We start from the raw sequence: 13,452 nt of genomic DNA, 5'->3' as shown, positions 1-13,452 counted from the left end.
CTTTGTCGTAATGTCTGATAAATATCGGGAGTTCGAGAAATATTCAGGGACGTTGGAGTCGAATCTCTCGCGCGATTCAACGCGGAACGAGTGTTGCGCGGTCGGCGATCCTCTCGTGCAAATCGAACACGAAATCCGTTCGTCTGGCCCTTCGCAGAATTCACCTGCGGGCCATAGCCGTTCGTTGAACCCCACGAAGGTGGTGGAGGAGATGATCGAAGGTCCAGAAAAAACGAGCAGAAGGTAAAGGGCGGAGGTAGGCACGGAGGCCGATGTGGACCGTGCCGTTTTACATATTTTAACGGTTCTTCGTGTACCTCCGGTCCTCGCGAAACCTTCCGGCCCTTCGTTCCGCTTATTCTCGATATTTCTCCGCTGGTCGCTTCCTGGCCGCGTTTATATTTTATCGGAAGAACGCTTTGCCCTCTTCCGCGCGGACCGCGGGTTATTAATGACGAGAATTAAAGTCGAACGAATGCTTCCACGGTGCATTTATCGCAACCTTGTACACCGATTGTTGCGGCGCAACGTCCCTACGTAAGATACCGCTTCGTGGGCGATAACTGTCCGATAAATTAATATCGAGAGAGTCGAGACGAGCGCCGATCGGCGATATCGTTGATTGGGATGGTAATGTGACTCGTAACGCTTCGAACCTCCGCTCCGTTATCGACGTTACGAGCAACGCTCCTCGTGAAAAAATACACCGAACGTGCGAAGAATAAAGTTTTTGCAAACGTTCGTTTTTTCGAGGAAAACGATTTCGAAGATGCTACGGGTACGTGCCTCTGGCGGAATATTAACTCGATCGAATCGACCACCGAATTTATCACCTCTGCTTTTTTATTCACGGGGGCTCGATTAAATATATAGCTCACTCCGAAGATACGGGGAGAGATAGTTCGAATTAAAATTTAAATCGATACCCGGTTCGTGGAATACACTTATGCGCGTAGCGTGCATACGCATCGGTGGGTGCCGTTTCCAATCATTTCTACGTAAATAAATTCTTCGTAGGTAAATTGGTGTCCCAACGGACCGATACCGGTGCTATTCGTAATCGTAAACTGACCAGAGATTATTTGTACGTTGATCGTTCTCGGTGAAGAGCACGCGTACTCGAGAGATTTTCAAAATTATTTCGAATATCGAAACGCATTTATGAAAACGTTATTTTGCTTCTTTGACTCACGTTTTCACCGAACGTTCTATCATCTAGATCGCACCATCGATGACGGACCAACCGGTATATTTATAATTGAAACGTAACGTACGAATTGTCCCGGACTACCTGAAAATCAAGCTACAGTATTTTCACGCTCATCGGTAGTTAACGATCTGTTCCGCGCGCACACTGTGATCGAATTTTCAGGCATCTTCGTTTACGATGTTCAGCAGATCGTAAACTCAGGTCCGAAGCACGAAGGTCTTCGAGGCCGTTGCCGTTTTAATTTGCGCCGCGCCGCTAATTATTTACGCGCTGGCAGATTAAATCACGATTCACGATCAAAGTTCACTACCTTCGCTTCAAGTCGACACAAAAATTTTGCATTCGTTCTCCGCCGGTTTTTGTTTACGCGTTTCAAGTTTCTCGAGCCACGCAACGAGTTCTATCGCCAGGTTTACCTTCCAAGTTCGAAAGTTTCGCCCTCCGGCTGTTTCAGTCTGTTGGTTTATTTATATTTGAATTTACTTTCCTCGGAAAACCTTCGATGTTTACTTCTTCGTTATCGGAACGCGAACATGTATTTCCAGAAGTTTTGTTATTGTTATCATTTCTAGCCGAGCAAAAGGATCCTGAATTAAATTTCTAATCGCTTCGAACGTTTGCACTTTAACGATTTCCGATACTACCTCCGATGAGAGAAGTATTTAACATTCCTTCTCAACGTGAACGGTAATTAAAAAAGTATTTTTCAATTTTACAAACTTGCGAGCAATATCCGATCAATCCAATCTTCCAACATACATATTTTTTTATTATTTATCGTGTAAATTTTACCACAAACACGTGGTAACTCTAAGGTTACAAACATTCATCCGCAACGTAAATACGTTTCCAGTCTTCCAAAGAAGACTTTGAAGTCCAAACTTTGAATCAAGGAGTTATGTACACCTCTGGAGGTTAGCACAGAGGACTTATTCGAGGACTCGAGACTGCCATAGTTCCACGTTTGTTCGAATTTTTTCCCCTCAGAGAGGATTCAAGGATAGCGCATTTGCATAAAAATATTTTTGAAAAATCTGAAACGAATATTTATAAATTCATATTTACCGTTCGCGATCGTTAAAGGAGGAATACCGTTTTAACAGGTGTCTCGAAACTATTCGGAGCAAACGGAGTAAAAAATTTCTACCTCCGCTTAATTAGCCAGCAATTGCTGCGTCATCGTGCGAAAACAATCAACTCGCGGCGGCGTCGATCGAGAAACGTACGACGAGAGAATAAATTAGCCTCGGGGGATAACGATTCGTCCGTTTTAATTTTGCCTCGGAGCGATGCCAGTTCCGCTTGTACGATCCCCGGTTCCGTTATTAGCGATATGCTCGTTAATAAGCACTATCCGTGACTCGGTACGCCAAGGCCACGGAATTTTCGTGCGTCCTCCAATTTCGCGGGCAAACGTTTCGTAAACGCGGAAAGGCCAATCGTTTCTCGCCGAGCAACGCTTCCAGACCGAAACGCGACTGTTTGCACGCAATTCGCGACACGCGAAATCGGATTTCGCGCACCCTCGACAAGTGCAACCGAGTTCCACCAACCTTGAAATAGATTCCAGCTTGCGCGTTGTCGGATAAACGACTCGCGATTCGTGTCGAAATTTGTCACATTAGGAAAATATGATCGGACGATTTCTTTGCGCGCATTTTTGTAATTTTTCTTACTATCTGAGAGACACCACGTGGTACCGAGATACCACGTTTTCTTAGTATTTCATTAATTTTCATGTACGTAATTTTTCCGTTATTTCTTTCTTTCTAATATACAAACTTTTATTTCCATTTGAAAAAGAAAGGGTGTCAGTGATCTATATTCGCGAGAAATGTTCCAAGCGCAAAGGACTGGACTCGAAGCTCCGAGAGCGTTTTTCTAGAACTTCGTGTCCAGTTCTTTCGAAACAAATTTTCATAATTTATCCCCGCCTTCGTTACGTGCAATAATACCCTGTTACTCAACCGCTCCCGGTACACTTTCCGAACTCTTTTCCCCGGGAACGTTTCCCCGTAAACCGCTCGCATTTACTTTCCATTATCGCGCGTCATAAAACTGAAAACGACGAGCGTGTTCCTCCTTCATTTTTTTTCCTTCGTAAAATATCGTTTCTCGTTCAGAATCGTCCGGTTGCGTCGCGTCGCGTCGCGTCGAAGTTGTTTGCCTTTCGTGGTCCGCTCGAACACGAAAATTATTACATTTTACGGGCGTGCTCGATTAATTAAAACCGCTGGTTGGCCCGACGTAATCACGGGCGTTGATAAGTGCATAGCCGTTTACACGAGCAGCGACCATGCTCACCGCGGCTCGAGATCACGCGAAGCGTAACGCAGCCGACACCTCGCGTTTTTGCGCGCGATTTTCTTTCGAGCAACGCTCTCCTCGCCGTGGAAGCGGCCGCCGCGGGCGGTTATCAGGGAATTTTTTCATCCAGCCGGTACCTAGCCGCCTCCGAGGGAAACTGTCCAATTAAAACTCGCCTTTCCTCGTTAGACGCGCCGCGCCAGAAGAAATTCTCGCTCGAACGCGATTTCCGCGTCGCGCGTTAAAAACTGTTCGACGCATGATATTAGATCGCCGAGTAACTCGGCCATTTCGCCGAGGTTTAACGAGTCGAAACCAGTCGACGACCTTGGCGCTAACATTCAAAAGCATTCCGAGTCGATGAAAAATTTCGAGCATAAAAGGACGCGTATCAAAATTCATGATCCGACAGTTTCGCGTAAGAAATAATCAACGTTGCGTGGAAACACTTTCGTGGAAATATTTCGATAGATTTGACGCTTGGTTTAGTTTCACTTTAAAAAACGAGTACAATCGAAAAGATCGATTCGATCGTTTACAACTCGAGATTGGATGATCCAGTAGTGTCTAGTTTTAGGTGAACCTGTCGGAGAAATGTCTCGGGTAATTTACATTCGAAAACACCCACGATATTTTCACAACCATTGGGAACCAAAGGGAATACAAAATTTCGAAAAACTACCATATCTACCGAACTGTAGTTCGCGACTAGTCGCAACGAATATTAAAAATGTCGACCGAAGGTACCGTGGAAGAGTTGGAAAAATATAATCGATCGCGGATGGTTCGCACGAATTGTAGACTGCAGTCGGCGCTGTCGAGCGTAACTCGAGCGATCGACGAGCCGACGTTACCGATCACGATCGGGATCGCGATCGTTTCCGCGATTCTTTGCAAAATTGCGTAGAGATACACGGGTGGGACGATCCTCGACGAAATCGGTCGGTTGTGCCGATTGTGAATCGATAATTGAACGGTTTCCAAGCATATTCTCACGCGAGGATACACCCGCGGCGAGAACTCTCGAGAGCCGCGGCGAAGGACGCAGCGCGAGTGTAAACTCCTCGCTTTCACGATTTTCGGTGTCGCAATTCCGTCCAGCGAGTGTCCGGATACACCTTTATCGTGGAAACTCAATGAAAGAGGCACTTGGCGTAGTCGCGGGCGGCGCGGTGTTACGAGTCGTTGAGCTTGCTCAACGTCGCGAACAAAGAGAGAGAGAGAGGGAGAGAGGGAGAGAGGAGCCAGGTGAACCCGAGCGGGAGAAAAAGAGAGAGGAGCTTCTGCTTATATGGTCACTGATTACGAAGGGGCCAAGGGCCCGAGGGCCTTGGGACCGCTATTCTTAGAAGATGGGTCCTTTCTCCTCTCTCTCTCGCTCGCTCTCGTTGCTTCCGTATCGGGTGTACTCTCTCTCTCTCTCTCTCTCTCTCTTCCATTCTTTCTCTCTCTCTCTTTCTGCAGCTTCTCCCTCTCTCTCCTCGATTCCTCGAGTCTTTCGTCTCGTATACGGCCCCTACAGTGATTCCTAATTACCTCTGCTCGCGAACGTCCGTCTCTGTTTCGCCCTTTGCTTCAGTGGCGTCGCCCCTCCCGGCCGCAACAACTCGGCATGCATAATGCATTTAAAGATCGCGTGATAGCGGCCGATTATGCGGTCGCGCGGGCCTCCTTTTCCGCGAATGGTAGTCGCGAATTGGGTTCCGCGGACCGTGACTCGACGAGCAACAAGGGCGTGGCCGGTCGCGCGAAAGAAAGAAACACACGCGCCCGGACGGATAACACCGCGCATGAATGAAAACGATATTCTTTTTCGCGGGCGAACGGTACGGTTTCCTCACCGCCGCGTACCACCACAGGGGCCCTTTTGCGGCGTACCCTCCGCGGCCCGTACCCTCCGCCGCCCGGTGCTTCATTTGCATACGTTCCCTAGGAGCGTTTTGCTCGCGGATCTCCTTTTTCGATGTTCACGACGATGGGGGCCCGCGAGACCGTTCGGAATACGCCGAAGGTGATTACGCTCCTTCTATTTTGAAGGACGAGAACCAACCGACCAACACCGGGAAAACTTGTCCTTTCGTTGAATTGCCTGGCACATCGGTGAACTCGTTCGTACCTTGAACCTGCTACGCTTTGCGAAACAACTTTGCCCGAGTAATCCCCGATGTTTGGAAACTTTCGAGCAGCGTCGACGTCGTTAAGAATACTACGAAGCGAACGACGTTTCGGAAATATTGTCATTTTCTAATCATTTCTTCACGCAACGATTCGAGTAACTTTCAAAACTTGAAACGCCCTTGTAGGATTTTCCACGAATGTGAAACGTAAAAAGTTTGACCGTAAAGGTACAGAGGGGTGGACAAACTAAACGGTTTTCGATATAGAGGAGAAAATTGTACAGCGTGTTTCGGTACGATGTTAATATTTCTATTGTTATCGAGTTCTTTTATCACGTACGCGCAGTATACGCGAATACGTGAAGAACGTATAATCGTGTATTATGGAAATGTTCAAGAACGACGAGGTGCCGTTAAATACACTGTTTGTTAAACACGTTCTCGTTTCACGTGGAAATCAACGTGGTTTTCTAGGAACGATACACGCTGTAAAAATTTTTTCGAAAATTAAGTATCTCCGAAGCGCAATTCCAGAATGTGAACTCGTCCGGCTAATAAGCGAAGTAACAGTAAACGAGAACGGTAACCGTAGGTTTTATCGAATATTGGTAATCAACGAAAGAAAAATGGTAGAGACGCGTCGATAGGAATGTAAGTAGGAAAGTGGTGGACTTAATCAACCGATTAGTAAGGAAGAGGAGTCGTTTCTGCGAAATCGTGGTTCGTTCGTTCGTTCGTTCATAGACCAGACGTCGATTGCCGCCGACAGGAGAACCGAGAAACACCGTGCAGACGTGGTCTTTAGTGGAAGATATTACTTAATAGTGGCTTAAGATTGCAGTCATCATCTGCTACGCGGATACTCCTTCCTTCCCGAACAACGCTCGTGAAATTACACACGGATCGCTTTCTAATTCCAAACGAGCTGCGCGCACGGTTTCCGTTTTCCGTTTAACTCGTTCAAAAGTACGCATTATCGAAATCGTGTTCGAACATCGAGAGCTTCCACGATGCTGAAACGTTTCGCGCGTGTTTTAATTAGCCAATCTCGCGAACTGTACACCGACCAACGGTGTACAGCACCCTTTGCCTCTCCCGAGATATTAGAAAATTCGTAGATATTTTTTTTTATTTCTCAACGCAATTCTTAACGTACAGATACATACGTGCAGAGGTACGGCGGTTGTTTATCGTCCCATGAAAAATTCAACGGTGAGAAAAACTTCTTTTTCTTTTTCTCGTTACGATCTATCACCAGTCTACGTAATATAATTACAACCTAAAATAAATGATTAACAACGGGACAGAATATCACCGAGTACGCGAGATGTTTCGAAAGCAGAGGGACAAATTTAACCGGTTAACGGAACTCTCGAAAGCGAATGAAAAAAAAAAGGTAAAGGAAAAATTGATTTATGAACGAAAAAAATATTCCAATATTCTATCAACGAGTACGTGTTCCACAATTCCACAATTCCGAATACACAACCCGTGTATTTGTCCACGGCGAAATCTAATTTCGAAACTATTTTTCTTTCTCGCGAAACGGATTACGCGTTCGCGAAAAAAATACATACAAGGGACGGTCGCTCGGTTACCGTGTACAAAAACAAAGAATTCGCGGAACATTACAACGAAACACCTGCGCGAGTGTGTTTCGCAGTCGCTACTGTATTTTCGAGAAGAATTCCGAGAAATTTCCGAGAACGGGGGACACTCGTTTCAAAATTTGCAAATCGCGACCATTCGTCAGAAACGTTCGAAATAGTCGCGCTTCGATCTCTACGCTTTCTCGATAGATTTCGACGATCCGTTATTTTTCAACGCATCGAAATCTGTACACGAGCACGATAACGCGCGGTTTGACATAATCTATGGACATTGCGTTAAGAGGCATCGGTGAGCAACGGCGATAAATTCTCGGAGTCGAAGTCCTTGAACGGGACGACTCGTCCTTGCGAATTTGCGAATTACGTCGACTCGCGAGTATGGAAATTAGCTTAATTGGATAGTCGCCCCGAGGTTTCAGAAAAACAAGAGGCTGCAAGGTCCGTGGTCTACTTTTTCCTGTTCTCTTTGTATCGTATCTCTGCGCGGTTTAATTCTCTTTTAATTTCTTCCATCGTTCGTTTATCGTCGACGATCTTATTTGTTCTATTACAAACGATACAAAGGAGCGTAGTTAACAGGATTTCGCGCCGGTGAAATATCCCGATAGAAACGAACCGGTTACATTGACGTTGAAACCGTTCAAAATTGAATTCTCTTGAATTCACGCGTAACGTTTTTACGAGTGCAATATTACGGGACACTGGACGATTTTCGTTTCTTGCACGGGATCGACTCGAGGGAAGAGAACAATTCAAAATTTGATCAATTTCTCCGCAATTCTACTCGATATTCTCACGATCGTGGTTCTACCGCGACATCGATGGGTAAATTTTCGATTTCTCGAAATTTCGTTCCCTCGTATTCGTTCGACTCGAGGGAAGATTTCAATTACCGTAACAAGAATCGTTGATTCGCATAAATGTCGAACGCGGGACGGTGTTGAACGAATTATAAATGAAATTGTTCACCTCCGTTGGCACCGTTACGAAGCAATTATCAACACTCGTAGACGCTCGATCGAGCGTGTATTCAGATTCGGACTAGCGATCGACACTGTAACCGTCGGTGTATCCGTAGCCGTGTCCCGTAAAATTCACTCCGAGAGTTTCCGGTTTCCTCGTCTTTGTTCGACGAGTCGTCGCCGCGCTCGCTGGTTCGCTCTCTCGCGCGTACTTCTTCGAGCTTCCCGACGATAATGCATTTTCCGATTTTTCGCCGCGCGAACCTCGAGTAACGGTCCCACCTCTGTGTCTGTTTCACTCTCGCGTTCGTTCTCACCGTTTCTCCTCACCTCTGAATTTCCAGCAGGCTGGAAAATCTCGACGCGACCGCTGAGCCTCGGGAAATTGAATTTAGTGCGCCGCTGGTGAAATGGAATTCAATTATTAGTAATACAGTCGAGCCGCGATTGAAAAAGAATGATAGAACGAACGAACGAGAAAGAAAGAGAGAGAGAGGGTGGGAGGGACGAAGGAAGGTACGGAAACCGAAGGAAAGGGACCAGGGATAATAGAAGCGAAACGGTGAACGCGAGCCGACGAAAATTCCCCGTATAAAATTAATCGCGAACTTAATTACCGGTTTTCCTCTAATTAGGACCGATAAATGATCTTAGCGGAGAAAAATGGAGCGGAGAGTTATTGTCCCGATATGAAATCGTCGGCGGTGGATTTCCTTGCGTTAATTCCGGGCCATTTAAGCCGGATCGATGGAGATTATCGCCTGGATTCGACGTCCCGCGAAACGAAAAACCGCGCGGCGAGAATCCATCGTTACTTCTCTATTTTCTTTCCTTTTTTTTCTTTCTCGCTCCTCGAAAAATCTGAGAACTCGATTAATTATCTTCGCGCGAATTCGTCGAAGGAGGAGATTATTCGTTCCGCGGCTCGGGGGAAAAGCGTTCTCGGAACGATCCGATCGTAAGCGAGCGAAGCAAAGTTGATAATTAACGAGTGGCCACAGCAGCGCGTCGACAATGTCTGACGTCGGAAACAAAAGCACCCGGCGGTGGCTGGGCCGTTTCTGATCTTCCTACGCCGAGCGAACTTCCGGGTGGCTTGCGGCTTGTTCGCTGGCAGCAGCTTTGAACGCGAGCAAGCGGCGAGGCACTTCCGTGGCACCGTTAGAACGTAAGAAACTCGAGACAGTCGGTTCGATGCCTCGTGCAAAAAGTTGTTAAACGATAGAGAAACCGTCATCGCTGGCCAAGAAAATGAACAAGAAGAGGGAATCGAACTAAAATTAAGGAGATGTCGGGTAACGACGGGATCGATCCGGTGACGTGCTCGTTGAAAAAAAAAAGGAAACCACGTTCTTGCACAGTGGTCGATAACGGCACTGGAAAGCTGCTGTCAAAGGTATTCCTAAAAGAGAAACGATGCGTTTCGACCGTGTATCGAATGTTTCATGCTCGGATTCGTGTACGAGTAGAGTTCGACATCGTTAGGGGGAAATTTTGTCGAATTTTCGTTGTTTCGAGTAAACGAAACAACGTCGTCTCTTACGATTTTCTGGGATCGATCGCACTCGATAGTTCTGAAATAACGATATATCTGTACACGGTGCGACGCGATCGCTGAATTCGATTACGCGGATCGGAATAGCGGGAAACAAGGGTGTCGTCGATCAATGTTCCACAGGTGGTGCAACGAGAAAACGAGAGGAAGCGATGTAAAGCTTACGATTACCGAGCGGAGAATCGCTCGAACGAGGCGAGCGATTCGTTACGGGAGCGGTGTAAATACGTCTATCCTCGTTTCGAGATACAAAACGTTTTACACTTCGATTGAGCGAAAAATATCGACAAGCGTTGAGAGGTTCGTTGTATTCGTTCGACGAACGTCGATAAGTAAATTCGTCCCGTGCTCGAGGAACGTAAACATTGATCGCGGAAGAACATGTTCTCCTCGCGAACTATTTACAGCTCCCGTTCTATTTACTCCACGAACGCAAGGAAACCCGATTGACCCTAAAATTTCTTTACAAAATTCGTACGTCTCCGTTGTTCCCGGAAACTCGATTTTCCTTTCGTTGAAACGGTTCAGCAACCAACAGCTCGGTTGTTTCGCAACGATCGGATCGGACGTCCCGTGGAAGGTTTAGGCGTCGCGTCGGTTCGTCGTCGAAAGCCCCTACTCCCTTGTCGAATCGCGTTTCAACAGTGACTTCCTTCGCGTCCGCGTCCACTCTCATTGAACAGCCCTCGTATACACAGCGTGTAATCACCGCAACGATAATAACGAAACCGCCGTAACCGGGGACCTCCTCGTTGGGAACCCGAGCCTTCGAGAGTATCCTTGTTCGAGAGAGGTGACGGTGGGTGGGGGAACGAAGGGGGACGACTCGATAAAAAGGGAGCCCGCTAGGTCGGGCTCCCATCGGAGCCGGCCCTGAGACCGAACAATGGTCCGATGCGCGCGCGCGCACGCGCGACTGTTTGGTATTATTATAATAAATGGTTGCGTGTTACTTGTCTGTTGCAGAAAAATTGCTGAACAGCGAGGGCCGCGAGCTGCGACGAGCTCTCTTCTCCCTCAAGCAGATCTTTCAGGTGAGTTTACAATTCGCGATACCCGCGGGATCCAGGCGCGTGGAACGAGACGGAGCGAAACGCGCGCGAACGGGACAACGCTAGGAAGGGCACGATAGAGTGAAAGATACACGAGGGCCAGTGGTGCCGGACCACGGAGAACCTTACAGAAAGGATAGAGAGAACCTAAGCGAGAAAGATGAACCCGCGAGGGTGAGAGAGACAACACGAGGGATGAAGAGACGGCCGGACCAGAGGGCTATTTTTACGCGAAGCTACTCGCTCGACGAGTAAATATTTGCATGGCGGTTCGAGCGAGTGCATTTTTTCCTTCCTTTTCTCACCGACCATCTCGCGTCCTACTCGTCCCTTTCTATCCCGCCTGTATCTCGATAACCGAGACCGACCGTCCGACCGGCCCTTTGTCTCGCAAATTCGTTGTTCCTCGACGCGTCACGTACTTACGTCGCGTTACGATCGTTTTCATCGCGTCCCGAACACGGACGCACGCGAGCTGAAAACAGAGAGGGAGATTGTCGCGTTTCGGGCAAATTGAAACGGTATTTTATACATCGGAGACGTATACACCGGATCGACGAAATTTCGAAGCGTTTAACCGGTTTACTCTAGCGAGGTGCAATTTCATCCGGGTGCATCGATGCCGTTCAATTAGCGGCGATTCGCGCGAGCGATCACCTCGGTGGTTGAATCCCTCGGTATATGGTTTTCAATGATTTTGTTTGCATTGTCGTTAGAAATTTAACGCTACGTCTTCGTATCGGGCGTCGTTGGAAGGAACGCGGTTACGTACGTGCACGTAGCGAATTATCGGAGGGAATGGTTCTTGTTCATCGCCAATCGCGTTGCTCGACGAAGAGAGGGAACGAGACGAAACAGTGGTGCGATACCGAGGACTATGAAAGAGTCAAGGCCGTGTGATTTTTTTTCCCGTTGTGATTGTCCGTCCTCGTTGTTTCGAATCGGAAGAATAAAAGAGAACGTAGGGTCGCAACGGGAAAAAAAATCACACGCCTGTATCGGTTCTTAAATGTACTGTGCGCTGTTGGAAAGACGTTCGGTGGGAGGGCACAGGGGCGGAGCGATACTCGACTCGCTCCGCCCCGTTATTGAGGTTTCTACAGAGACACGTGCAAACGTCGAAGATAAATCTCGCTTTGTCTTCGTGCATTCGTTCTCTTCGTCAGGCGATCGCTTCCGTCAATAATTCACGGTTCGACCAACGAGACTCGCGTACTTTCCGCTCGTCGACTTTCCAGCAATGCACAACAGGAGGAGCCTTGTCTCTTGTCTCTTGTCTCCGTGTGGTCTGATCGTCTTTTCGACAAGTATGGTTGAATCGAAAGAATTTGGATCCTCGAAGATCGATCCAACCGTATGTTTTCATTTATAGTTACTTTTGGCGATCTGCAATTTTTTTTCGGGAAACGCTTCTCTCGAGTATCTTTTAACTCTTCGAAAGAACTTTGACCAAGTTCCTACCTTAGTCTCCTACCTTACAAGAAGGTAGCGAGAAATTAATAGTAAACCGTGAGAAACAGTTTCTTCGATCAACCACTCGCGGAACGACGATCTTGCGTCGAGTTCTCGATCGTTTCGATTTTTCCCGTTTTAGCTCGTTTCGTTTCTTCTTTGGCCGCGAAACGAGGAGGAAACTCGCGCCGGAGGAGCGTGTTTATTCGCGACCGAGCTGCCTCGACTCTTTTTCTTCGTTGGAATTAAATCACGCAATTAGCCGGGGCGAGAAGGAATCCTTCCCCGTGGCGTTCGCTCCAAGTTGAAAACTCCACCGACGAAAGAAATCCCATTACACCGGGAGCCGTCGCTGCCCTTAAGTGATGGATGAGTTTATTGTACAATTATATTAGAATCCGTGATGAATGGGGTCGGTGTCAAACGCGACGGCCGATAATCTGTTTACCGTATTCTTCTCGCTGGGTTGCTTAGAGCGTTAAGTACCGTTATCTATTAGCCGTGTGCAACCGCGAGTAATTGATATCGATGGTACTAATTTCAACGAGCCGTAGTAACGAGAATATAGATATTGTAGGAATTTTATTTAAGTAGCGGCGGTTATAGAGTAAGGGTGAACAAAGTTCTAGGATATACGTGTATCGAATGACGTAGCGGTAGGAACACAATATTAACGAAACGCACAATTAATAATTGCGCTCATTACGCTGACCACGCTGTTCTTTCGCGATACTTGGACGTTTTACCAACGACTGCTCTTGATTGCCAATAATTGCCAATGACCGCTAAAGGCTCTCCAAAACGCTCTTTTTTCGCACCTTGTACCCTCGCACGCATTCATTCCCTTTCATTCTAATTCTTAATCTCTCTCACCCAATGCATCTGCTCATGTGCAATCTCTTTCATCCTCTCGCATCACCACAATATCGTAACGATAAATTCCTCGGTGTGAACAGCATCGATTACCATCCGGTGAAACGTATTCTTCTGAAGTACAAATTTCCGATCTGGAACTAGATCGAATACCTTAAATGGTATCTCGTTCGCAAAAATACTATTTTCGTCGTCGAAACTACAGCCACCGAAGGTTTCGTTAAATATCGAGCCGTCCGGGCCGTAACAACCCAATGCTTTCTGCGAATCCTCGTAGTCTCGGACTGCTGATAAGTCGCTCGGTTCGAGAAGGG

At 47.2% G+C, this 13,452-nt stretch overlaps 1 protein-coding gene across 4 annotated transcripts in view; it reads left to right on the top strand.

The window, feature by feature from the left end:
- Fhos (Formin homology 2 domain containing) overlaps positions 1-13,452 on the top strand; it is a 287,057-nt gene that overhangs the window by 196,964 nt on the left and 76,641 nt on the right. For all 4 annotated transcript variants that reach the window (XM_076325750.1, XM_076325751.1, XM_076325748.1 and 1 more), the window contains one exon: positions 10,728-10,795. In XM_076325750.1, the coding sequence (XP_076181865.1) occupies positions 10,728-10,795 (68 nt within the window). The remainder of the gene's footprint in view (positions 1-10,727; positions 10,796-13,452) is intronic.

Source organism: Ptiloglossa arizonensis, chromosome 13 (assembly GCF_051014685.1).
Source record: "Ptiloglossa arizonensis isolate GNS036 chromosome 13, iyPtiAriz1_principal, whole genome shotgun sequence".
Taxonomy (NCBI): domain Eukaryota; kingdom Metazoa; phylum Arthropoda; class Insecta; order Hymenoptera; family Colletidae; genus Ptiloglossa; species Ptiloglossa arizonensis.
This window is presented reverse-complemented; position numbering and strand designations above follow the sequence as displayed.